General features: G+C 32.6%; 1 protein-coding gene across 7 annotated transcripts in view; it reads right to left on the bottom strand.

Annotated features, from left to right (window-relative positions):
- ROBO1 (roundabout guidance receptor 1) overlaps positions 1-26,577 on the bottom strand; it is a 1,104,481-nt gene that overhangs the window by 932,649 nt on the left and 145,255 nt on the right. For all 7 annotated transcript variants that reach the window (XM_073231812.1, XM_073231810.1, XM_073231808.1 and 4 more), the window contains exon 2: positions 17,033-17,171. In XM_073231812.1, the coding sequence (XP_073087913.1) occupies positions 17,033-17,120 (88 nt within the window). In that variant the 5' untranslated portion in view covers positions 17,121-17,171. The remainder of the gene's footprint in view (positions 1-17,032; positions 17,172-26,577) is intronic.

Raw genomic sequence — 26,577 nt, 5'->3', positions numbered from 1 at the left:
GTAAATATTATGAAACTGATGAAAATAAGACTATAAAATCGTGGCAGTAGAAGGAAATTTATAGAATGTGCATCATACATTGCTTTTGACTAAAGGAATATTAAATGACAATAAAGTAATAGAATAAACAGTTGTATTTTATATAATTTTATGATATTCCTTAGTACAAATGATTAACACTGGTTGGTGCTTAGGCTTCTACAATTACACTAATAATTATATTTAATTCATACCACCCCTTGAAAATACAATAATAAAAGTGATTTATCTTTAGAGTAATTTGAATCAAAGGAAAATTTAAATTTTTGATTATTACAATGGAAAAGCTAGTAAGTTACTTTTCTGGCCTTAATAGGACTGAGTGATAACTGTCAGTGGAATTTCTATCTATAAATTAAAGAGGATTATAGTAGTGCTGAAATAAAATCACTGAAGCACAGTCTTTTTTCATAAACAGTACCACAAGCTGAGGAGTAATATCACATGCATATTATTGTTATGTCTGAGGTTCTGGGCAATTATGATTTTGACTGTAATTCATGTGTGTTTTAGGATGTAGCAGCAATAAACTACTGAGCATCAGCACGTCAAGCCATTATTCAGAAGATTAAAGCAATTTATGAGAGGCAATAAGTTGTAAATGAATGACCTTCCAAAGGCCAAAGTAATCCCAGGATAAAAGCATCACATATCTAGGGCTACAGATGAAACTTAAGTTACTAAAAGTCAGATATTGAAATTAAATATAGTTATGAGTTCAAATCATGTAATAAGTTATTTGGGGTCCATTACTCTATAAGTAAATACATATAAAATATTTTGCTAGTCTTCAATAGCACATATAGGAAGTTAAAAGTTGACGGAATTTTTCTTAAGATAAACATCTTTTTAAACTCAAAGAGGAAAATAAAGCTAACAGTCAAATTTTAATTACACCATATAGTGTGATTCAGATTCAACTAACACATTTATGAAGGAAAAGTTTTCTAAAGTTATGAAAATAAAGGAAACATTTAATTAAAAAATGTATTATTATTCCTTCATTTGCAAAAGTGAAAAGCATGGTATTTAGATTTCAGAAAATCAAGTGATACAAATGCCCCTACCTATTTTGATTCAATGTAAATAAGTTTCAATTGGTTTATGAGGAGGCTATTGCAAATTATAATTTTTATACATGTCTATATGACATATGCCCAATTATTAATCCTCAGGGGAAGCAAAGTTTACTTAACTTTCTTCTAACAACACAGTAAAATATCTGTAGACAGACAATTCATTGAATATTGTGGAAAAATGTAGAGTATTTTTCTAAACTTTCTATATTTAACATAATTTTCCTGAGCCTTTTGTATTACTACCAGAGTTTAAATGGCTCAATACAATTTTGCAGATCAAAGAAAAATATTCAGGTGGCACTGAAGAAACACAACTTAACACAGAGGTAAACTTGTAAAATGAAACATGCTACTCTCATCTTAAAGTCATTTTTGATGAAAAGAGAAAGTAATTCATAAGTCAAATAGTATATATTAAACAATAAAAAGCTTTATTAGAAGTAAAGTAATACTTCTAAAAGAAAATACACAATATTCAATAAAAATATCTATTACCTGTATATTTATAAATATAACACAATCCTTTTATTAGATGAAGCACCTTAATTTGTTGAAGATAATCATAAATAATGCACTACATATTTATGATATATACTCCTAGAAACCTTAAGTTATAGCTGTATGATGTATATCTTAACATTGCTATGAGCAAACTAAAAAAAACCTAAGAAAATAAATGAAATTTATTATCCAGCTATGCAATTTTAGCTAAAACTGTGCTGATATTTTTAAAGTTAAATTGTGACATGGCATAAAAGGTAAAAGCATGGTATTCTGCAATGATGAAAGGAAATCTTCAATCCTAAGTATTTTATAGCATGTGTATATGATATTCCCAATTATAATACCCGCTGTCAATCTAAAGAAGTGGCAAAACAAAACAATAAAAGTTAGAAACACAAAATTGGTTTAAGGCAAGAAAAACACAAAATTGGTTTTTAGACATGAAAAACTCAGGAAAATTCAGTTAAAAATACAAAACTTTTTTTTCTGGTAAGAAAGAGATGGATTTTTCCAAGGTGTTTTTCATCTTTCCACTTTTCTAACACACTGTGTAGACCGTATCTATCTCATCCTACCTGCAATTACATATATCAAACAAGATTGGTAAGATCTTGGATTACATAGTGTTAGGTGGCAGAATGGACTGGCATGTTGTGGGCAAGAGCATTGTGAGTTTTGGAGTGAGATAATCTAGGACGGGGTCAAATCCTAGCTCTGCTAGTGTTAAACTAGAAATAATAATTCTTTTTTCACAAAGATTTTTCAAGGAATCAATGAGGTCAGTGCAAAGAAGGGCAAAGAGTGAGTGCTCAATGAATAGCATCCATTGATGGTAAATGTATTATTTGTTACCCAGAAATTAAAAACATAGTAAACTAGATATACTATAGTCTTCAATCATATTTATTATAAATTTAAAAAATTTTGATAAGATTTATCCACAATTACCAATGGCTAAACATTGGACAGTAAAGATACTTTATTCATGCAAATATTCTTGTGAAAAATTCTACCAAATTATGCTTTAATTAAATTATAAATGTGAAATGATTGCTAGTTTAAAGAACATCACAAATTGGCAACACATTCAATCAGCTTTAGCTTTCAGATTCTGCTTAAACAGTTCTTTTTATTCTTGCAGAGCCTCCTAGTAATGTCAGTAAACCTCAAAAGATTATCTTGAATCCCCATAAATAACTGCTAAAATATCTTTTGATCAATCAATAATCTAAGACATAATGATTAAACACATATCTTAGAGCAAATTCTACTGAATAAAGACCAGATGAAGAACACATTGTCCAAATATGCTGTGGAATTTGGATTTGTTTGGTTAACTCATGCAAATTTATTTATATTTATTTAAAAGTTTATTTATATAAAGAATACATTATAGGAAAATACATAAATGCATGCATATATATGTATGTATGTGTATAATGTGGAAAAACTAAGCACAAAAACAGGACTATGCAGAAAAACTGAGACATATTTTTGCTTGTTTCCACTGAATTTACAGATTTTTGGTAGTAAAAGAAGTCTATAATGGATAAGTCTACTTTCTTCTCCCTCTCTCTTTATTTAGGATAGTTATGTTGAATCATGTCTCATGTTTTATTTTGTTGTCTCATGACTTGGCTTCTCATGTAATGTGATATACTTACATAAAATAATAACATATTTCTGATTGCTCCAGGCATTTCTGGAGTCAATGCTTCATGATTTTAATATAGTATTTTCTATATTTTAATTGAATTGCTCATGCTGGTTCCATTGATTCTAATTTTCCAATTATTTATGTATTTTGATACATTCTGTTGGTCCACAAAACTATTTGCTTTGTGCAGTAAGCCCCTTTCTCAGCCTTTACTGAAATTTGACAGCTCTAGCAACTTTAACCAACTGTTCAAATTCATGATCATATTTTTACCTTAAGTATCAGTTTTCTTCCTTTTCTTAGTGCTCAATTATATACATACTATTAATTTATTATATAGTTCTTATAACTGTCATAAAAATTCAATTAAGTCAGCAGCAATTTTGCCTATCAAATAATTATCATAGTCATCTTTATTTTCACTTTTTGTTATCTATTTTAATCAATCACATGAACATATATGTCAAAGATCCTCTAATACTATGTTTTGTTCCTTTCTATTATTAATGTTTTAGTTGAGATTAGTGCATCTGAGACTTTTATATCAAGTTAGCCTACCCAGGTCTACCATATAATAAATTTAACTTAAAAAATGTTATTCTTGATAAACTTATTTTCCATCTGTTGAAATCAAAGTGTGCTATGATATGCCATATAAATGAATCCAACTTTATTTCAATAACTGAACTCTTTTAAAAGTCACAGTGAACTAAACACAAATACAAACAGGTACACACTGATAAACAGACAAAATAAAACTGAAAACTTACTTTCTACCAGACAGCAGTTGACTAAACTTTGCCTTGGCCATTTCTGATTAACATTTTGAAGTTTCTTTACATGTTTCTGTAGTTTCTTTAGATTAGTGATTTTCAAATATTTTCTAAAATCATCTACTTTCTGTTTTTGTATGTGTTTCTTTTAAAAGGAAATGCAAAGAAATGAATGGCATATGTCTATAGCTTAACTGTTGTAAAGCACTTCAATGAAACAGTATAAAAATATAAAAGTCTTTCTATCATCAAGATGCCTAAGAAAATAAATGTTAACTTGTAGGCACCCTTCTGTTTGTTTCATGGCATGCTTTCAAAAATAAAAATTTTGGTGACATATTTGAGGGCTTTAAAATACTTATCACACTAAACAACCTAGTAATAATTATAACACAATCATCACTGTAGTCTAAAAATATGTCACAATGTCTATTAAAAGCATTCACAATTAGTATGTTTCCCTTGTTTCCTCTGAAGTATTATATCACTGAGAGGATTGTCTAACAGTTGTGACTTAAAATTCTTACACAATTATCAGCAAACTCTTACATATTATGTTAAATTTGTTTTCTTTTTCTTTGATTTAGGTTATAGTGGAGTTGTGTCATATCTGTCTGCCATAGCAAATTATAACTTCTCTAAACTGTTAAATTTTTTCTGCCCACTAAATACTGACATAACACATTGAATAGTTTGTTGGGAATCTGAAAGGGGTTCAAGGAACTATGTAAGACCCTCTATTCTGAAAAATAACTATTTTCTCATTCATCACCCATATTAAAGTTCACCTCTTTTCTCTTACGGTGTCTTCTCTTCTAACTCCTCCATGAACCTGAAGCAACTCTCCCTCCCACACATTCTTGGTTTCAGTCATTGTCATCATTGTCCAGGCTCAAAACTGCCTGCTAATCTTCTACTCATCTACATATTTCTTGTCCCTTTCATATGTTCAAAAACTCATTAGCAATACATGGTTTTCAAATAAGAGTAGCTGCTATTCGTTAAGAGCCTTCTGTGGATGAGATGTTGTATTACATACTGTACAGTCTTTATGTAATCTTCACAATCACACCACAAGGTAAATATTGTCTCCTTAAGTAACAAACAAAACAAGTATACAAACCAAAAACCCTTGGGCAAGTTTCCTATTTCATACAGAATCCAAGTGAGTCTGACACTGAAGTCAATGCTTTTGATTAATATCACTCAGCTTATTTACCATAAATAAAGCAATCTGTTAAAATGGCTGATTCCTATACATACTTGATAAAAGCTTACAAAGATGAAATAGGGAAAATAGCTCATCTTTAAAGAGAGAGTACAGTACACATAGAAAATAGAGAAAAAGATTAAGTCTAAACTTTATGGTTGAAACTTGAATAAACCTTCTACCTTGTGATCATTAAAAATCAATTCCCAGAGTGCATGGAGCTGTTTCTGTTCATCCAGGCACACGAGACACTCGACCCAAGTAAACTCGTTCCACCTAAATAACACTGCTAAACTGGTCCTTTTATCACCACTAAAGTACTGGTTTCTTCAACAACTATTTTTCCTTTCCACATAAATTGTCTCTGGTCTTCCTTTTTAATCCTATTTCATTTGTTCTGTTTTCAGCCACACTTAATAATTTAAGATGTAAAAAACTATTTTTTATTAGACACACTATCATTTCTAATTATCATGCAAGTAATAATTTTACTGTTAATATTGACAAAAATTATATTAACATTACCATCTTCACACTCGATTCTGATTTCATAAAGAAGTACTACATAAGATATTCTTTCCAAAATCATTTATTTACACTGGAGACATTACAAGGGGACTATTATTCTACATATTTAAAGTATCTTATACAAATGAGGATGATGTCACATATTTAAAAGTTCTTAGGAGAAAAATCTAGGTGATTTTTGGTTTGGTAATGAGTTTTTCCAACATTAAAAGCATGATCATGAAAGGAAAATATTTGATAAGGTAGACTTCATTAAAAGTAGTTTAAAACTTCTGCTCTACAAAAGACACTGTTTGGAGAAAGAATAAATAAGCCACAAACTGGGACAAAATATTTGGGAAATATGTGTGTGGTAAAGGATTTGTAACCGGCACATGTAAAGAAGTCTTAAAACTCAGCAAGAAGAAAATAAACAGCCCAATTAAAAACTGGGTAAAAGAGCTCAGCAAAGAAGAAATACAAATGGCAGTGTAAAAGGACAGAATTTCCAGAATCTCCCACTGGTCTTAGCCATTTACATATCAATAGGTGTTTTCCACTGCAGAGCCTCCTGTCAGTCTGGGGCAAGGGGTGGAGAGAAAATGGTCATTCTCGGCCCCCATCTGGTCTGGTATCTGCCAGTCACCAAGGACCTGCAGATGGAATTCCTCCTGGAAGGGGCAATCAAGTAGTAGAGAGTCCCGCATGGCTACAGAGCACAAGCCATGGTGAGAGGGGACCGTTGGTGCCCAGCCTGGCCAGTGAATTTGAGCAAGCTGTGAGCAATAAAAATGGTTTTTCCCAACCTACCCTTTCCCTTGACTTATTTTGGTTTCACTGGTTTCACAGGAGATTTGCCTGGGGCTGGCAACACCCTTCCCCCCTGGAGAAAGGCAAATAAGTATATTAAAAGATACTCATCTGATATTGACACTTTCATCTAGAATAGCAAAATGAAACAAAGATGAGATATCACTATACACATATTAGAATGGCTAAAATAATAAATATTGATAATACCAAATGATGACAGGAGTGTGGAGCAACAAGGAACTCTCATTCTTTGCTGGTGGGGAGGCAAAATAGTACATAAGAAGATTGGCGGTTTCTTACAAAGCTAAAATTAATTTTAAAACTTAAGAAATCATAAATGTTCTTTGGTGGAAAAACACAGTACAACTATAGTTAGGGAAGACCAATGCCAAAAATAGAATTCAGTAAAATAAGTTTCACTACATTGGCAAACTGATTCAGTGAATATAATCAATGTATTAGTTAATTACAAGGTGGTTATGGAGCAATACTACCTTCTAACCAGTATTAGCCAACTTTTATTAAATCCAATATTTACTGGTAAATACTTAACATCTACCCCGCATGGTATATAATTTTTAGCATGCTTTTGAATCTAAGGTATTATAACGTCAGTTCTTGTATTGCATTGACATTATTTAGAATCTATAAGACACTCGAGGGAAAAAAAGCACAGTATCTACTGAAGCTCCTTTTTATCAACCTGTGAACTTCTGTGAAAAAAAACTATACAGCTAAATAATAAAGCAATACAATATTAACTTTAGTACTCTGCATACTGCTTAATAATTTCAAGTATCTTGATGGTAGTAAGATCCCAAGTAAATAGGCTTGGTTTTCTGATGAACAGATTTCTAAACCTGAATCTGGAAGAAAAAAATAAGCCTTCCAATGGATGAATTGTAATCATTTTTGTATTCTTATTATAATCTATTTTTCTTTGCATTTACCAAGTATGTGGCTTTAAAATACTCTATTAAGTAGAGTTAGTTGCTAGTGAATATAGGTTCCTTTCTTTAAAATAACTTTTAGGAACATGAAGAGAAATGAGAACATGAGGAGGAATATGCCAGGCTCAGTATCCTTCTGTATACATTTAATCAATTCAAAGACATTTTTTCCCCATATTCTGATTCTGAATTCTTACAAATGAGGACATCCCACAATTGCTATGAGCCAGACAGCAGTTTGAAGTGATTGTCACTGACTGTGATGTGATTACTTGGTCATAATTGTTCATACTGTTGTCATTTCAGTTGACTTATGTGCATTATGGGAGATTCACAAGTTGAGTTTAATTATCACTTAAAATGTGTTCTACGATTTTGCAACAAGTGATTATTGTCAATAAATATTATTTTTATCTGAGCCTTAGAAACAAAATTGCTGGCCTAGACTTGATATTATTGAAGGAAATATTTACTCTTGAAGGAATATCTGCAGAGCTCTATTTCATGTAAGCCAGAAATTAAGCTACTCAGGAAAACAAGACATATTTAGGTAGAAGTTGTCTATGGTGAGAAATTTCAAAAGAATTGTTTATTACCTTGCAAACTAGATGCAAGAGAAACAGTCTTCTCCTTCAGAAAAGATGAAATAAACTTCAAAGCATTAAGACATTGGTCTGATTAATGCATCACACAGAACTATCCTTAAGACATTGCTCATGGCTTGTTAGTTATATTATTTTTAGCTATAAATAATGGTGCAACTTATAATCACTGACATCTTTATATCTGGCGAAATTTAGCTTATTTAAGGAACGTGAAATCAGCTACAAATTGTTAAAGAATGGACTTCCTTTTCTGCAACTATTTGAAAATCACAACTTTCTCACCATAGTAGAAAATTTTAAAAAAAATACATTAGGTGCAATGAAAGAGGTAAGCTATTAGAATCACAGAGTTACAAGGAAAATTTGTGACCCAGTGAACAGTGACATAACATGAACGAGAATGGCAGCATAGCACTCTGTGCCCCACCCTCAGCTTGTAGTAACAGTTGGGCCATGCTTCTGCCTCTTAATTGAATTTCATGTCAATCTATAAACTATACAGGCCAAACATTAAGATAAAGGTGAAAAACCATTTAGATAGGAAAATGAGAAACTGTATTATATATTTCCACAGAATTTTTTTCACATATGAGGAATTCAGTCGTTTGTGTAGATATGTTACCTTAGTAACTTAGTAATTTATAGAAGGACTATTAACATGCATGGGACAATATCTCATCATTGCTAATTCTTAATTTTAAAAGGATTTAAAATTTTTCTCTAACCTCTATACCAATCTGTTTATATTAACCAGACCTATATGAATAATTTAGAATAATTAAAGTACTATTTTATATACCACACACACCTATACTTAAATATAAGTATTATGTATATGTAATACGTATGTGTGTGTTGTGACATTCATTTCCTTTACATATATATAGATACATGTCTTCTTTTAAAATTCCCACAGTGGATTTATTTTTTAGGGAGAAGTTTAGTTTTTATGCTTTAAAGGCCCACACGCATTCCAATTTTCATGATAAATTTATTTATATATTTTTGTATTTTAATAGTTCAGAACACCCATTTTATTTACTTATTATTGTGTCAATAAAGGAAATAACTTTCCAAGAAGTTCTCCCATGTGAAAACATGGCAGAGACTGGGTCTGTTTATACAACAAAGGATGCAGACATGTGCACAGTGGAAGGCTGCAGCAAAGAGACGAATAAACGGGTGCTCACTAGGACATCTAGGGATAAATAGCTGAATTAAGTAATGACAGTGTCTCAGGCAAATAGAGAATTTTTTACAAAAGGCTTTCTCTACCCTCAGGCACAATTATAACAGCTGAACCATATAGCCTCTATCAGTCATAATCTAGAGTAGCACCTGTTTCTATTAACCAAGCAATAGAAAAGCAAAAATTACTTATGCCAGTCCATATGAGGCACTCTGTTAGCTGCACTGCATTCCAATGGCTTAATTAGGTGGAGAGTGTGGCATATGGAGTTTTGCAGGCCACGTTCATCTCAAAGGCCATATCATCAAAGCAGAGTGGTCCTGGGCTCTACAGCTAGATGACAAATACAAGTTCCTTCATTGAGTGTCTTGTAGCTGAAAGTGTCTGTTTGCTTCCATCTACTTAAACAATTAGGTAAAGCCTTACCCTAGTAGATTAAGACTAAGAAAGAGCCATGGAATTGAGGACAGGTGGCAATTTCTCTAGTTATTAAGATCTTATCTTCAACTGAGTGATGGTCTCTAGAAAATAAGAATGTATTTTATTTTTTCTTTATCTGGTCTCTTTCAAGACTTGATGCTTCTATCAATGTGGTTTTCAATCCTATTTAACACCACAAATTCACAAATATTAAAATAAATCAATAAATAAACCGGTCACATCACAATGTCAACTGACACGGAATAATCAAAGAATTTCAAAACTGCATTTGTCAGTTAAGGATTATGAAGGACAAACCTCAGAAACACAATTACAGGAAAGGAGAAATCATATATACCACATATTTTAATAGTCATTTTCTCTGTAGTTTGGTTGTATAACTAATTTTAAAATGAATGCTAACTCTAACTTGGTTAATTGTCCAGAAATATTAAACTAGTGTTAATATCTATATATGAGACTATAGTAAATAATGCATATATGTGCAAATGTGCATGTGTGTGTATCTGCGAACTGTGACTTTAAATAACATTATAGTTCATTTTGAACTTTATGTTGGGAAGTTATATTAATATTTTAGTGTTTAATATTATTAAGCAAAAATCATAAAGCAAAACTGTTTCTAACACCAAATAGAAGTATATTAGTATGCTCATATGTTTTCTACTTGATCTTTTATAATAATATTGTAAATCATCTAACAATAACTACACATTAAATCGAATGACAGTGGTGCTAGCTCTTTATGTCTGCCTCATTTCATTAATGGGCCACCTTTGGTCCAGCTTCCCACAATCCATCTTGGGGTCATTCTTAACTTTTTTTCCTCTTTCTCCCTCACTTCCCATCATCAACCAGTTTTTTGAGTCTATATCTATATATTTTTTTTCAAACCTGTTCCTTTTCCTTCTCTGTTGTCCCATCTATGATGAGGTTTCTGCCATAATTTTTCTGTAACCTCTTGCAGTAACTAATTTATTATTTTATTAAAAAATCTTCAGGGAATACTTTTTATGTACTGTTTACATTTTAGGTACTGAAAATAGTTCTGAAAACCTCCAGAGTTTTTTTCTCTTTTCTATCAGAATTATAGTTTACTGTGATTGGGAAATTAGATGTGTAATTGATTTTTCTTATTTTTCCTCCACAGAGAAAGAGGTACCAAGACTGTCTTCATTCATATAGTCTCCTCCAGGCTTAGAACAAGCAGGTGATAAATAAATATTTGTTGAATTAATAAATGAAAAAGAAAAGAAGCAATTGGATGCACCACAGTTTCACTGAATTACAGTTCTTAAAAATATCTTATCAGGTTACTTCCCTGTTTAAACTCTCCCAACATCTCCCTACTGACCAGCTTCTTAACATAGTATAACAGGCCTTCCAAGATTAGAACTTCAAATATACCCCTTATATATGCATTTTTCCTTTCTACCAAACCAAACCAGAGTTCTTACAGTCATCAGAGCTGTCTCTTGGAATGAGCCTGGGTTTTTCTTTCCCACTCACCCTTTTTCAACCAGATAAAACTTGCAAACTAAAATGTGTAGTGCATAGTAGGTGCTTAATAAGTGTTGACTGTCCAACGGACTTTGATTTACCTGCTTTGTGAAGCCCTCCATGACCTCCTCAAGTTGTTGCACTGGGCTCTAGCAGACATTCAACATGACCCCTGTTAATTACCACCACAGCTCCTCATCCTTGCTTACGCGACTGCTTTTCCGCAATGGCACTTGTAGTTAGTTACTATCCACTAAAACCATCAGTGTAGACTAAGACAGTAACACACATACTAGATAATAACAATGTTATTAATGTTAGTAAGAGCAGCTTCCATATGTAGTATAATCTCAGTGCCCCAAGTTCTTTGATTATTTTATGTATAGTCCCGACATAGCACAGGCTAATTTCAATATTCTGAGGGGTTAAACTGACACAGAAGAGGTTAAGTTATTGATGAAGGTAACTCTACAACTTCCATATAGCAGCGATACTGTTCAAACACAAAAGGCCTACCTGACCCAAAAGCCATATTTTCTTCACTAGGAGATTCTATACTCTTGATGCCTTCTGAGTGTTTTTTCCATCTCTCTCCTTCCCCCAAGCCCCTCTCTTTTGGTATGGGTGGGTCCTTCATTATTTTGATTAAAATTAAATTGTGAAAGTAACTTTCAGAGAATATATGTTTTCTCTTATTTTATGGTTTTCTAGCTTTCTATAAAGCTTATACTAATTTTTATTATATTTCATTTATAGTGAATATTACTTCTAGGTATCCTATTTGGCAAAAATCATAAATTCATATTTTGTCTTTTCATGGTTAACACAGCTGACTTGCCCACTAGACACAGTAGCACAGTGTGGGCCAATAATACCGTTATAGGACCATGAAGATATTTTATTTTCAAATTAGAATAAGAAAAAATGTATTTATATTCAAAGACTATATTCATGTTGATGCCAACACAGTCTTCCAATGTAAGGTTTGATCTTCTCATGGAGGACAGGAGCCCAAGAAGGCAGAAACATCTAGGGCTCCTTTAGCCATAATAAAGTCCCCCGGTTCTTAGTTTCTTTTTACATAAAATTTGAATGATTGACATATTATTCTAATTTGGATATAAATTCCCAGTCACTTAATGTCTGAAAAAAGCAGTATATTTTGGACAAAATTTAGGTAAAATTATACTCAATAGGAAAAACTAAGTAGTGTGTAATTTTTAATTATGCAGGTTAATTTTCACTGATCTGTTTATCAATTCAGTGGCTTGTTGAGCTAAGGCCTTTCAACCAGTGTGAAATTTGTTTCTGAATCTATAAATATTACCATGAGATAGAAACAGCAAGAAAGATAAATAAAAACAAAGTAAAATAAACAAAAAGTAGCCTCAAGTCTACTCCCCCAAATCCTTAGAGTTCATAAAACAATATCTTCAAATACTTTTATCCTCTTCACATGAAAATCTTTCCTCAGAGAATAAACATTTTTGGAATGTATATAATTATTTGTTTCATCAACTTGAATTTTGTCAAAAAGCAGTGGTTTGGAAAGTTTCTGTGTATTAGACTGATTTGGGATGTTTGTAAAATTATAGGTCCCTGGGCTTCAAATCCAGGTTCTCTGTTTCAGGGGTTCTTCTATGGGCCTTAGAAAACTTTAGTTTTAATAAATATATAAAGTGTTTCTGAAAAAAATTATGGAAAACGTGTTGAGAAACAGTTCTCTAGTCATATATTTATCAAGCAGCATATAAAATTATTATCACTTTTGTTTATAGTAACAGCTATATCATTATATAATTGGAAGAGTTAAATAACATGTTAAAGAACTTTTAAACCTAAATATAACATCCTAATAGAAGAGACAAGTAACTTCTTGTTTCTAAAATTAATTAACTTCTGAATAGTCAGTGCATTAAAAAAAATCAAAGTGCTTATGAACGATGAATCTCTACAGATTCTAAATAATATACATTTCCTTTTCACTGTCCATAGCTACTGTGCTATGGAAAAGAATATTAAAAAAGCATCCCTGTGGATAAAAACCTTTGTAGGATGTATGCATGTACCATTATTGGTTAAATAATGTATTCTAAAGCAAATGCTTAAAAATTCTATCACATTTCTATTTCAGAAATTAACTTACAAGTTTTTTTTGCATTATAAAGAAGATTTTAAAAATTTAAAATAATTTCTCAAATCTGCTCAAAATCACACACAAAAACTAGGAATATATGATCATATGCATATATTTCCTATTATTTCTAGAAATGTACATGAAAAGTTCTTTCTTTAAAATTTGCAATTTATCTATGGATGATTCACACCCAGATAACACTTAGTCCTTGCAATTACCTTCCTTTGGGTAAAACAACAAGATACTGAAGTGGTGGATGGATGGGTGGCGAGGGCAAGCAGTAAATCATTTCAGACAATTTCACAGTCAAGGCTTGTTGACATGAGGCAGGGCAAAGGAAATAACCCTGTCAGCACCTGCATCTTTAATGAGAGAAAATGCTGCTGCACATTTATAGAGAGGAAAAAATAAATCACATTTAACTTTAAAGTAGGTTGTGGGATTTATTCAAATAGAAATGCAACCTTGTGTGTATCCTCCTTCCCATATATTTCCATTTAAAATCTTATAAACCTAGAATTCAACATTTTTTATCATAGATATTCTTCAGATTATCCATTCAGTCCACTATATATGAAATGTATACTTTCAAAACATATCATTTAATGTTTGTCTTTCATTGTCTTCCTGACATGTGTTGCAATCAGAGGTAGACATTTAAAATGCAAAGATGGGAATCTGTAAGATTCCTTTGTAGCAGAGATTAAATAAAGCTGTGGCATAGCCCAGATACAGCATGCCTTAAGAGAGGAGGTAAACGGGCAAGGTGAATGTCTAGAGGTGATTTTAATACAGAGGCACCTTTTAATGAGTTCTACAAGCAGTAAATGCAACAACTCAAATGGTTGTAGAGGTCCAATCATTCTTATAATTTGCCTCTTAATCATTCCTTTCTCTTAAAACCAATTTACTTTTCACAACAAAAATATTTCTTGATTTAAAATGTACAAGTATTTCTAGCCTTTATGCACGAATCACTTAACACACAATATTGTAAATATATAACAATGTAAAACATGGCAGTTTTTAAAGTGTATTACATAAGGAAATAAAAAACATGAGCTGGGTAATTCATCAATTCAAGCATTATAGTCAAATGATGTTTTAATGTTTAATTACATCAAGTAACCAAGTCACAGCTTGACGGAAAACTGCTTGATTATTGTGGTAATAAAATAATCTTCATTATGGTGGTATTTTCACTGCTCTTTATTTTGTGCCCTGAGCATCTTGTTCCTTTACCTCTACAAATGAAAACTCACCAATTTAAATTCTATAGGCTATATGCTTCTCAGTTTTTTTGAAACATGTTACATTTTTTCATTTATCTGAAATAAATTTCTGAGGAAGGAGCATATTCTTTACTCAAGGGAAAGTGTGGAAGTAAATTAGTTCAATGAGGAACTGTGCTTTTTAAAAAATCACCAATATTTGATCTTCTCATCTTTGATCCCTCTGAACTATGTTAAACTCAGTCCAGGTCCAGGGCCTCTACTGAACATAATAAACTGGTAACAACAACAGGAGAAAGAATCAGGACTTCATTCTGAGATTACTGTGAAGGAGGGGAGATTCTGAGGCTAATGACTCCTTTCATAAGGTTTTCTGATATCCGTGGTCTGAAACCAATGCTCCTAGATGCAGGCAGTTAGGAAAATGACTTCAACTCTGCAGGTGTTCCTTTTGGAAAGCTAAGAGCATATTTCTTTTGACAGGTAAATTACTGTGAAATAATCCTTGAACTCTGAGGTTCTGAACAAGAAAGACATTTAATTTTATGCATCCCACATTGGGGCATCCTTATTTCTTTTGAAAGTGTTGCCTCAAACTGGGTCAAGTTACTAACCTGTATGAATATCTTTAACTAATTGATAACCAGTTGATCACCACCATAACCAAATCACTTATTGTATTGAGCAATAAAGTCATGTATTCCTGGTTCTCTTTAGTTTTAAAAATGCTGTTATGTAAGATAGTAATTGCAGAGGTTTGACAAATTTGAGGCCTATATGTTCAAGTTGACTAGTCTTTTCTGAAAATATACAGTATTTTCTTTAATGAAGAGGTAACTATATTCCATAGATAAACCTTACACCTACTCCACATATACATTCATGCATACACTCCTTCTTCCAGATATATAGAAGAATAAAGATGATTCACAGTTGACCATTTCAAGATTTGATTGCCTGCTCAGTAATTAGATCATGGACTAAATTTGTTGACATGGAACTTTTATCCGGCCAGTTTGAAGTCAATTATGCCTAAGCTATATCTATACTTATATCTATAAATCTCTGTCTATAGTCATAATTTCAAAAACAGAAATATTCTTTATCCTGACAATATGAAAGACAGTGTATTATTTTGTACTTAAGTTGGCATTTTTCACATACTTATAAAATGCATGACATTTTCTTCATACTTCTCATTTTTCATATTTGGTTCATTCATTAATTTTATGCAATATTCAACAGACTAGTGGTAAGAGAAGAGAATGTAGGAGCAGGTTCAAAGTAAAAACTTATAGCAATTTCAGTTCTTTACATAATTTAGTAAAAATGAGCTGAATGCCCTTTGCTAAAACAGACTAAATTTTCTATGTCAATACTTCTAGCCTGTGGCAATGTTTTTAACATATATAAATCACTTTGTTCACACTTCCCTTATCTTCTGAGTCAAAGTGGCAATCTTAACTCAGCAGGAGGAAAAAAATTCCAACCTCTAGATTATTTGGGAATTCTACTTTATATGGGATGCACATAAGTTACAGACAGTTGTTGATTATTAAATAAACATAACAGTAAAATCAGTAAAAATCAAGCTTCACAGTTTGGTTTAATGAAACCATATGTCATTCTTTTATGAAAACTTTGCTAAATTATGATGATCCAAATTAAGTATAAATAAATATATCAAATAATATATCCAAAGTAACCACGATTTTTTCCCATAGTTATGTCTAAGAGGAAAGGTGAAATCATATTTAGATTAGTGTATCAATATAATTTCTCTATTTTTCTCCACCATAACATTAGGTTTAAGCTAATTTCCTATAAAAGAGTTTAAATAAAGCTTTTTATAACAATGACATTCTAGCACGATTAATAAAACTATGACTTCCAGAAAGTAGGTTTCTAATGTCACCAAAAACAATAGTACCTATGGCAGCACCAGTGGCATGCTTCATATTTATTCTGATGTTGTTCAGCCTGGTGATGAACATGTCCTAACTCTAAAGGAATTGCAGTGTTAAGTATTTTACTTTTTGTGATGTTCCTTTTCTGTGGTCCTAACACGCATTGTGACTTCGCTATTCTTTTTTGTGTCACACATTTCGTCCCTTTTGTAATTGTCTAATTCACTTGGTTAATATAACTTCTTTCATGTTTCAGTAACAGTGAACTTTTCTCAATTTCCTTACTTTCTTTAAGGAATCAACAAAGTGCTCTGTATTCAAGAATATCTGATCCCTGAATTATATCAACACATATACTTAAGAAACCATTCACACAGACTAACAAGTTCCAAAGAAAATGAACAAATGTGATTTACAGCACACAAGATGAATTTAAAACAAAGAAGGAATGCTGGTCAAGGTCTGATGGAACAAATGCACAGCACTTACCTGGGATAAGCTGTGCCAGGAACAGGTGATTGTTGGTCAAACTGAGGAGTGATATTATGACCAAAAAAGGAACATACTTCCATTTCATCTTGGTTCTTTCCTTGCATTACACCCAGCCAGTGATACAGATATGTTTTATCTGGGAGTAAAGAAAAAAGAAAACCATTTTTTAATGGTTAACTATGTTGAGATAAGAGAATATTAAAAATATTTTGTGAAAAATTATAGTTTAAATGCACCTGTAAATCATCTTTCAAAATGGTAGAACACATAATAAAAATGAACACAACTTAAACAGAACACTTTAGGATATACATTTTGAACAAATGTAGTATTTACTAATTTTTGAAAATTAATTTCCCATCAGATATGAATACCAAACAAGCCAATCATTTTCTCAACTCTTTAGGGAGTGTTGGATATGCGTTTTTTATTTCCTGCCAATTTAGTTGGAACACTGTCAATCAGGTCTAGGAAACATATGGTTATTCATTTTCTAAACAGTTATTTACAGACTGCTATTAATGGGCCAGTCACTGCTACTTTGGGGACAGAGCAGAAGACAAAATTAAATATTCTCTTCATTCAGGTATATAAACAATTTGAGGCCATTTCAGTTACAAAATGTATAAACAAATTGTAATAAAAACTTTTGTAGATGTTCTATACTGAACAAGTCACTTTGTATCAAACATGAAGGGCCCCCAAAACTATGAGACAGTGTCTTACAGGCAGCAGAGCTCTCAGCCAGTGGGTCCTTTGACAGGATGAGGATTCTAGCAAGTGGGAGAATAAAATTTCAGGAATTCAAGTGGAAAACTGATTTGTTTTGCCTGGGAGAACTGACCAAACTAATACTGAAGAAATGACATTGGAGATGTGAGGTAATAAGTGGAGAAGGAAATGCTATTCTGGATCAGAGACCAAAATAACCAAATATTCAAAGTGAAAAAAATCTACATATACCTAAAGACAGATACACATATACTACATGTGTACCTATACATATTCCACCCGCACACTGGTGTATTCAGGGGGCTGCTGTCAGGTGAGCTGTTTGGCTGAATGATAAGAGTTTGCCAGGATATAGTATGATAGAAAACTGAGAAGATAAAGACAGGTAATGTTGAGTTCCTGTACAGTTTGATGACAGTTGATAATATGATAAAAATTATTTAGAAAAAACTTTGCTAGGAATGTGAACAATAAAGTATTCATGAGGAAAATCAGCAGAGAGGCTATAATCACAGTGCAGAAACTTACAGTGAATGCTCACAAAGGAAAACTGGCAATGGAAATGGGGCATACAGCTGATGTTTGGGTGGGGAGTCAAGTGACATTATACAATGATACTTTGCTAGGACTTGGCAGTTGATTAGATTTGGAAGAAGCGATGTTGAATGACAATTATTCAGTGGTACGCTTCATTTTTATTCTGATGTTGTTCAGCCTGTTGATGAACATGTCCTAACTCTAAAGCAATTGCAGTGTTAAGTCGAAAAGACATAAATCTAGCATCATATAAAATGCAATTTGTCCCCAAAGAAAAATAATGCCCTACCACTCATTTTTGTAACAGAGTGCCAACGTGGAAAACAATGGCCAATTTCACTCTGTAGGTTTATCTGCTCAAAGCTATTATCAATTTGTCTATTTGGGTTCAGCTGTCTTTATTACTTATCAGTGAAGAGTTAATTGCCAAGTTTTCCTTTAGTAGAGCACCTAAGTCTTCTGCCAGACAGCTACAATGATCTGACTTCATTTACCGTCTTTGAAGATTTTTTCTTCTCTCTTAATTCTGCAAGCAACTCCCATATGAGTTAGAACCTTGCCTCCAAAGAACTACTAGTTATTGTAGGCTCATATTTGTTGTCATTCTTTGCTTGGAGCTAACATCCTTGTAACTCTGTTTATGCTGGTGTAACAATAAAAAATGACTTCATATACCGCAATTATTTACAGACTGCTATTATGCATTAGCAGTAACTTTCATGCATTATCTGTTTTAAGTGCCAAATGAGAGTAGAAAGTAGATTAGATGTCAGATGATCTAGATTTCACAAACCTAGATGAACACTTCTCCCTTTCAGTCCATAGGAGGCAGTTGTTAGTCTGTCCAGAGGCTCCTCTCCAGTTATCCATTGAATGCTTTGGCTTACAGTCACATTTCTCAGTGATGGACAGATAATTAGTTCTTCCAGAGAAAAATGTATAAATACACTGCATCCTGGTAATTTCTTCTTGACTGGTTTTGATACAGTCATTGCCCTACTTTCTTGGAGTCTACTTGCCTAGGGATTTTCTTGCATTTCTCCTCACTCTAATATCTGGTTATTGCGTGTGCTAGACGTTGGATCCCTGTTTTGAATTAACACTAGGCCTCTGATTCCTTAATTATACGTAAGTAGCCTTGACTTAGACTTTGATGTAAACAGATGTATGTATGAATCTAGAGGTTGTTCATGATTTGCTTATTATTTAAAAACTTAGAATGATTATATTAGTTTAATGATACTTTAAAATATATTTCCTTAAACTAGGGGTCTATGTATCTGTGGTTGATTATATTCTAACAACATCATTAACAGTTACATATAGCTTATCAGTAGAATGTAGCTATTGATAAAATAAAGGCTCAGAAAACATATCCATTCTTCTTTTAAAATCAATGCAATAGTCAATGAAATAAACCTGAAATTATAAACTTTTATTAAAACTGGTTGAACTCCTGTAAGTTATGTTAGCAGGCAAATATTATTTCAAACTTCTATATTTTAGGATGAATATTCATCAAACAAAATTTTATTATTTAAGGACAATTCTGTAAATTTACATAGTGGGTGGTTAGCAATATAACATGATCTTAAGGTAGGACTCACAAATCAGATGTGATAACAGCATTATTTGTTGTGTACACATATCATAACACCTTGATATTTTCATCTTCAAAAGTCCTGTCTGAAAGCAAGATACCTCAAGGTAGGTTATAAGCTTAATAGCAAATACACTAACCCCTTATTTAAAAATCACACATTTCGATGTTTTAGCAACAGGAGAGTTGATTTCAGTGAAGAATGTATTATAACGGTGTTTAGGCACACTCAAGTATTACAGTATCATGAATTCAACAACCATAACCCCCTATAAATATAAGGACATTTTTCATTTATCAAATTACTAAGAATATATATCCATACAGTTTTGAATTAGAAACTAACATATAAGAAAAGAAAAAAACGTTACAATATCCCTTTCTACTATATATTGTGAAGTATAAGGCTGAAAATGAGATTACAGAATTATTTAGTGTAATGTAAATGTTTTAAAATATAATTTACTTAGGAATGATTAGAGTATGAAAATAATAGAGTACAGTATTTTTGAAGCATGGATGGTAAAATCAAGTTGTTTGGCTGTGAATCCTGGCTCTACCACTCAGATGTCATTTAACTTTGGGGAAACAATTTAAACTCTCTTAATCTTACCTTTCTCAAATATAAAATGTGAAAAATAATAATAGCCACATCACTGGGTGGGATAATACACATGGGGTGCTTATAAGACTGCCTGGTCTAGGCACATGTTTGGATTACTTAAGCACAAGAGCTTTTGCTTAACTTATCAGTGCATCACGAGGACTATTTTTCAGGTTCTGAAATTTTTCACCCTAAGTGGCTGTCTTCTTTTATTCATATTTTGGAGGGCAGGAACTGTACTTACTGACGTAACTTATAATAAACTAAAGTCTGTTCACTTTCAAGTTATACTGATCTTTTTTTTTTCTCACATGAGAAGAGAAAGTACTCTGCAGAATCAAAATATTCCTGGAATCTCATTTTCTCCGCCTTCTCATCATATTCAGCTTAATTTCATAGTCCAGTAAGTCAAAAATTAGGAAAGTTGGAAATACTCAACAACAACAAAAAATCAACTGTTGATTATCTCTGTCCTAACCTTACATGGAGAAAACAGCAGTGGCTAGTAGGGTAATAGCTGTGCCTGAAAACTGCCTGTCCTTGGGAGGTCAAAGACCTGAAAAGACCAGACTCATTTTGGGTTTTACATATAACAGAAGAACCTATCCACAATCCGCATGAGTAAGGAGATACTCTCCCTTTACATATTAGACAGAAGTTTGGTCTATCCAAATTGGACTCTCCTCCTAGAGTTAATAAAGTAAAACCAGTCACCAAAAGTAAATATCTCTTCTCACATCAGTCTTTAGAAAATTCTGGGACTTTTTAAAAAAGTTAAGAATCCAAAATTAGGTTTTATGAGAGAGCTATAATTAAACAAATAATCTATAAGTATTTCTGAACAGTTACTACATGGAGAGCTCTGTACCAGGCTGTTGATATTCAAATAGATATGAAACAAATCTACTGTCTCGGTATTAGAGCAGATAATTTACTATACATGAACAACAAAGACGAAAAGGAGTAAATTGGCCATGGAGGATGTAGTCTGAAGGTGGAATAGGAATAGGGTTAGTCTAGGCTTTAAAGGATGTGTGAAAGTTACACAAGTGCAGAAACCAGGAAAGAAATTCAGTGAAGGGATACATGTTATGTTTACATAAGTGCTGCTACAATGCAAGGTTTCTGTAAGAAGGTAAAAATGAGTAGCATGTGATATATATGCAGCACTTCATATATGCAGTTTATCTGTTAGTACATCAGACTTACTTATACTAGGAAAATAATTCACGAATTATTGTCTTGCACATGAGAATAAAAGTTCAGAGTCTTTTTAAGACTTCTCCACACAAATGAGTATATTTAGCAAATGAATGAACTGGGAAAAACTCTGCTATTTTTCTTACCACAAAATCAAAATGTCTGAGAATTGCAAAGTCTTGAATATAAGATGAAACCAAGCATTTTATCAACAGTGTGCTGGTAAATGGGAAGATAAGGCTCGGTAATAATTGTGTAACTGCAATTATAAGTGGAAATAAAGGGAATCAAGGCAAAAAGAAACCATGTAGAGGATTATTAACATATTCTAGTATGTATGATGAAGAGGATCTTACATCCTCCAAGTCCACAAAGTGAGAAAGAAAGAAGGATCTGGAGATGCACAGGACTCTGAAGGTTCACAAAAAAGAAGTATCTGGTACTGTTCCCAAAATTTCAACCTCACAAATGGAAAGCTTAATCAGAAGTGTGTGTGCGTGTGTGTATGTGTGTGTTATATATATGTCTATAGTTAACTCTACTATGAATTTATTGTTGTTTCCATTTAGTTAGAAGTGGTTTTAATTTGAAATAATAAATGAGAGGTGTATATCTTCCAAAAATGCAGGTTTAATGCTTTGAAATAGACTAAGCAAAATAGACAAATTACTACCAAATTCTTGTTAAGTCAGTGTACTGTCACATCTCCTATAAAGAGCATATTATTTAAAAATATTGTACTACATATAAAAGAGTACTTAAAGCACAGATTTAGGGCTCAATAGATTAACTTTTCTTCCATGTATGTATATATGGAATATATACTTACATTGTAATTAATTTAATTCATTTGGCTTCTCATATACTTAGGGAAACCTTTCCTCATAGGAGCAGGCAAATACTATACATATAGTTAAATGTTTAAATTATCTTGAACCCCAAAATTATTAATATCCTAGACTTAAAATGTCATTATTAACTGTCTGACTTTATTTAGATGTATGGATTTTGTAAAGAAAAGAAAGTAAGAACAAAACATTCTTTGGAAAATAAGTTTTAAATCAATACTGAGAATAAAATACAAAAACAGGAAGTATAGGTGTAAAGACAAGATAAAGATAAACCTGGAAAACTGGGTAGAGAGTTAATCAGGAGTAGCAGAAATAAGGGAATTAGCAAGATTGTTAGTGGTGTGTCATCTAATTTCCTGAAGATCCTGAATATGTAGGCACAACTACATTACTATTCACACATCAGTTTTATTTGGATGGATCATGTATCCTACATCCAATTAAGCCTATTCATTTCACAAACACACACAAAAAACTAATTAATTCTTATCACTTTTCCAGGAAACAACATTTTAAATACACTGTGAGAAACTCAGGACATGATGATAAACCTCAGGGTATGTATAAAAATTGAGAAGGTTTGAAACTCCTATGCTATATTCAAAATGCACTGAAATAGCTTATCAAGTCAGAGTAAAGAGTCAAAAACACTGTTTTAATTTACTTAGTTCACTTACCATAGTTTATTATTAGTCCCAAGTAGACAGATAAATTACCATCACTCAATAGTCAGAGAGAAGATATAGTTATCTGAGGCATACACTTAGAATTCTTACTCAAAACCTATACCAAATTCAGGAAAAGTATCATAGACTAAAAGTGTGTGTCTACTCAGAATTCATGTTGATGGTGTTAGGATGTGGGAGCTTTGAGAGGTGATCAGGTCATGGGTGGAGCCCTCTTGAATGAGATTAGTGTGCGTATAAAAGACACCCAGAGAGGCACAGCGGGAAGAGAAGACGGCAGCCTATGAACCAGGAAGCAGTGGCTCACCACGCACCAAATCTGCCAGCGCCTTCATCTTGAACCTCCCAGCCTACAGAATTATTGATAAGCCACCTAGTCTAAGGTATACTGTTGTAGCAGCTCAGATGAACTAACACAGGAAGGATTTTGCCATATGGAACTAATGTTCTTGTAAGGTATCTGTTATTCTAATAAAGATTTCCATTATTTTGAACTTTTGGTTGTTTTATACATTTCACTGATTATAATGTTTAAAGTTATGGCACTGGAATTTGTTATTTTAGGAAAGGAAAATGTTAAAATAAGTAATACCAACTAGCAATAAAAATGAACCTGACCATCTCATGTACTAAAGATGTTACAATGTTACAATTTTAGGAGACATGCAACAAAGGACAGAAATTTATGATAGTACTACAAAATGAGAATCAGAAGCATTAGATGGGTCTTAAAACACTGTAAATGGAATATTTAAAACACTGATTAACGTCTTCAAATAAAGTTCTGTGAGCAGCCTTAAAACAGTGAAATCAAGATTCATTAGAAGTTCTACTGTATGTTTGGTCTCTTTTCAGCATGTTGAAGCCAGTCCTTCATTAATGGTTTACAGCAGGGCTATCACAACTTTTGGATTAGATGGGCTTTTTTTGTTTTTTTGTTTTTTAGGAGAGCAAGGCAGAGGCTTTTATTTAGAGAGAAAGCAAGAGGACAGAGCTCCTGGCTCAGACCAGGAGGGGACAAGAGAGCCAGATTAGATGTTTTAATATAGAGCATTCCAAGAATTCATATGTACATTCCAAGATTAAAATACAAAATCAATAAAGACAGTAAGAAGGTTGTCAACACTGGCTAGATTAGGTTATCAAAATGATGGAAATGCACGTATATATAAAAATAAACATAATAGGCTATCCACAGGGCATGATGAAGATAAACACCCGTTTCTGTGCTGTAGCTACCATAATCATTAAAGAATCAATGGCAAATTAAACTGCACAAATCCTTAGGGGCAGAGGAAGAAAAAAGCACAGCAGTAAATGGAGAAAGGTTCAAATCAATTCTTTACCCTAAACATAGTGAAGTTCATTCGTATTGTTAACATCAAGGCAAAGGTAACAACCGCAAAATGGAGATTTTATCTTCTTTTCACTTTAATTATAGGGGCGCCTCATGCAACTTAGTCTTCAGACTTGTTTCATAAAGATTGTATTCCTCTATTAGTGGAATTGGATTAAGAATAAAGACATTTTTAAATGGTGTAATGTAAAGAAATTCTACATGTAAAGATGTGGAATGTAAAGACTTACTATAAAGAAAATTCTGCCAGAATTTATTTTTCTCATTTTGTAACTAAAATGAAAGTGTCTCTATCATGCACACTTTTCAAAATGAATGTTCAAATTCACAAAGATGTTTTCCTAAAAGTAGACTCATGTAGAGAAAGACAAAGAGAAAGCAATTTTCAAAATACTGTGCTCACATTAGTCCAGTCAGATGAATTCTATGCCCACTTGACCTTCAATCATATATTTCATTTCATCATTCTGATGAAAATTAGTGGGAGACATGATAGTTGTTCATTCTAGCTGAAAGGGATCCAGCTGCAGATATATTTTTCTGGAAAATATCATCTTTCAAGTAACATAACATGGAAATAAACATCTGTAGCTTCACTTTTCTAAAAGTAAGTGTTGCCTTCAGTAAGTGGGATATATCTTAGCACTGATAACAAAAATAGAGGCAACTGGACATATTGGTTTGGTCAAAGAAAAGTTACATATGAAACTGGTCTGGCCTGACACTAATGTTGAGAGGGAGAAATGTACAGTGGTAGCAAAGGGGAGAGCACAACAATAAGATAAAATGAAAGAAACTAAACAGTTGATTTAGTGAGCATGTCCTGCTGGCAATTCCTGGAATTAACAACAAACCAATTGTACAGCAAGTGAGGTTAGTAACCTTCAGAATATCTTCAGCTTTCAGAGAATGCTGCCATCATCATTCTCTTTTCTCTGTTCAATTAGGAAAAGGAATATCTGGTGACTTATTTTTTTTAATTGAAGTATTGTTAATATACAATCTTATACTGGTTCCAAATATACCACACAGTAGTTACCCATACTATTAAATCCTCACGCCCACTAGAGCGGTTACTACCTGTCTGGTTCATTATTTTTCACTTTAGGGACCAAGTAAATTAAAGCCAGCAACACAGCAAGTAAAAGGTGAAAAAATCCAAGCTATGCTACTTTTAATCTACAATTAATATTAACATCTGATGAAGTTAAAAAAGTATATTTAATGGAATACAATGTCACTATTAGATTACCTCATCTGAAAAAGAAACAAGACTAATGCAAAAAGTACATTAAAATAATCATATACATTTGCCTATACTTCATTCATTTAATATTTAAGAACCTATTAAGTGCCATCCTAAGATTTAAAAATAAATAGGACACAATCTGGGCCCAGAAAGAACTTACAGAAAGGCAGAGGTAAGCAGACCCAGACAAGTTAAATATAAGTTGGAAATTTCTATAGCAGTGTGAAATAGAGTACAGAGTGCTCTTCCATGAGATCTACGAGAGAACAAAACAACCAGGTCTGGCAAATGGGAAACTGTTCCTCAAAAAAGTAAATACTGCAGATAGATCTTGAAGGAATAGTAACTGTTGGCCAAGCCAGGAGAGTTTAGGATGGAGAGGGATGGACCTCAGAGGGAAAGGACCAACTGTGCAAAGGCAGGGAGGGGAGAGTATGTGCTTGAACAACAATAAATAACTTTGTGTGTATGGTTTTCGGATGTCAGATATGTATGAGGCTGTGACTGGAAAAGAAGCTGAAAAAAAAGATTGCAGCCAAAATGTAAAGGACTTGGTGTGCAAAAAAAAAAAAAAAAAACATGTTTAAGCAGAAGAATAAATTAAGCAAATATGGTTTCTGGGATCGAAACTCTGAGTCATGGACATGAAGGGGGAAAGTTTTGGAGACCATGATGCTGCATAGGTCATTGCAGTATTCCACAAGTCTCGCACTATGCCTATCGTGT

The sequence above is a fragment of the Manis javanica genome, chromosome 3 (genome assembly GCF_040802235.1).
Source record: "Manis javanica isolate MJ-LG chromosome 3, MJ_LKY, whole genome shotgun sequence".
NCBI classification, from domain to species: domain Eukaryota; kingdom Metazoa; phylum Chordata; class Mammalia; order Pholidota; family Manidae; genus Manis; species Manis javanica.
This window is presented reverse-complemented; position numbering and strand designations above follow the sequence as displayed.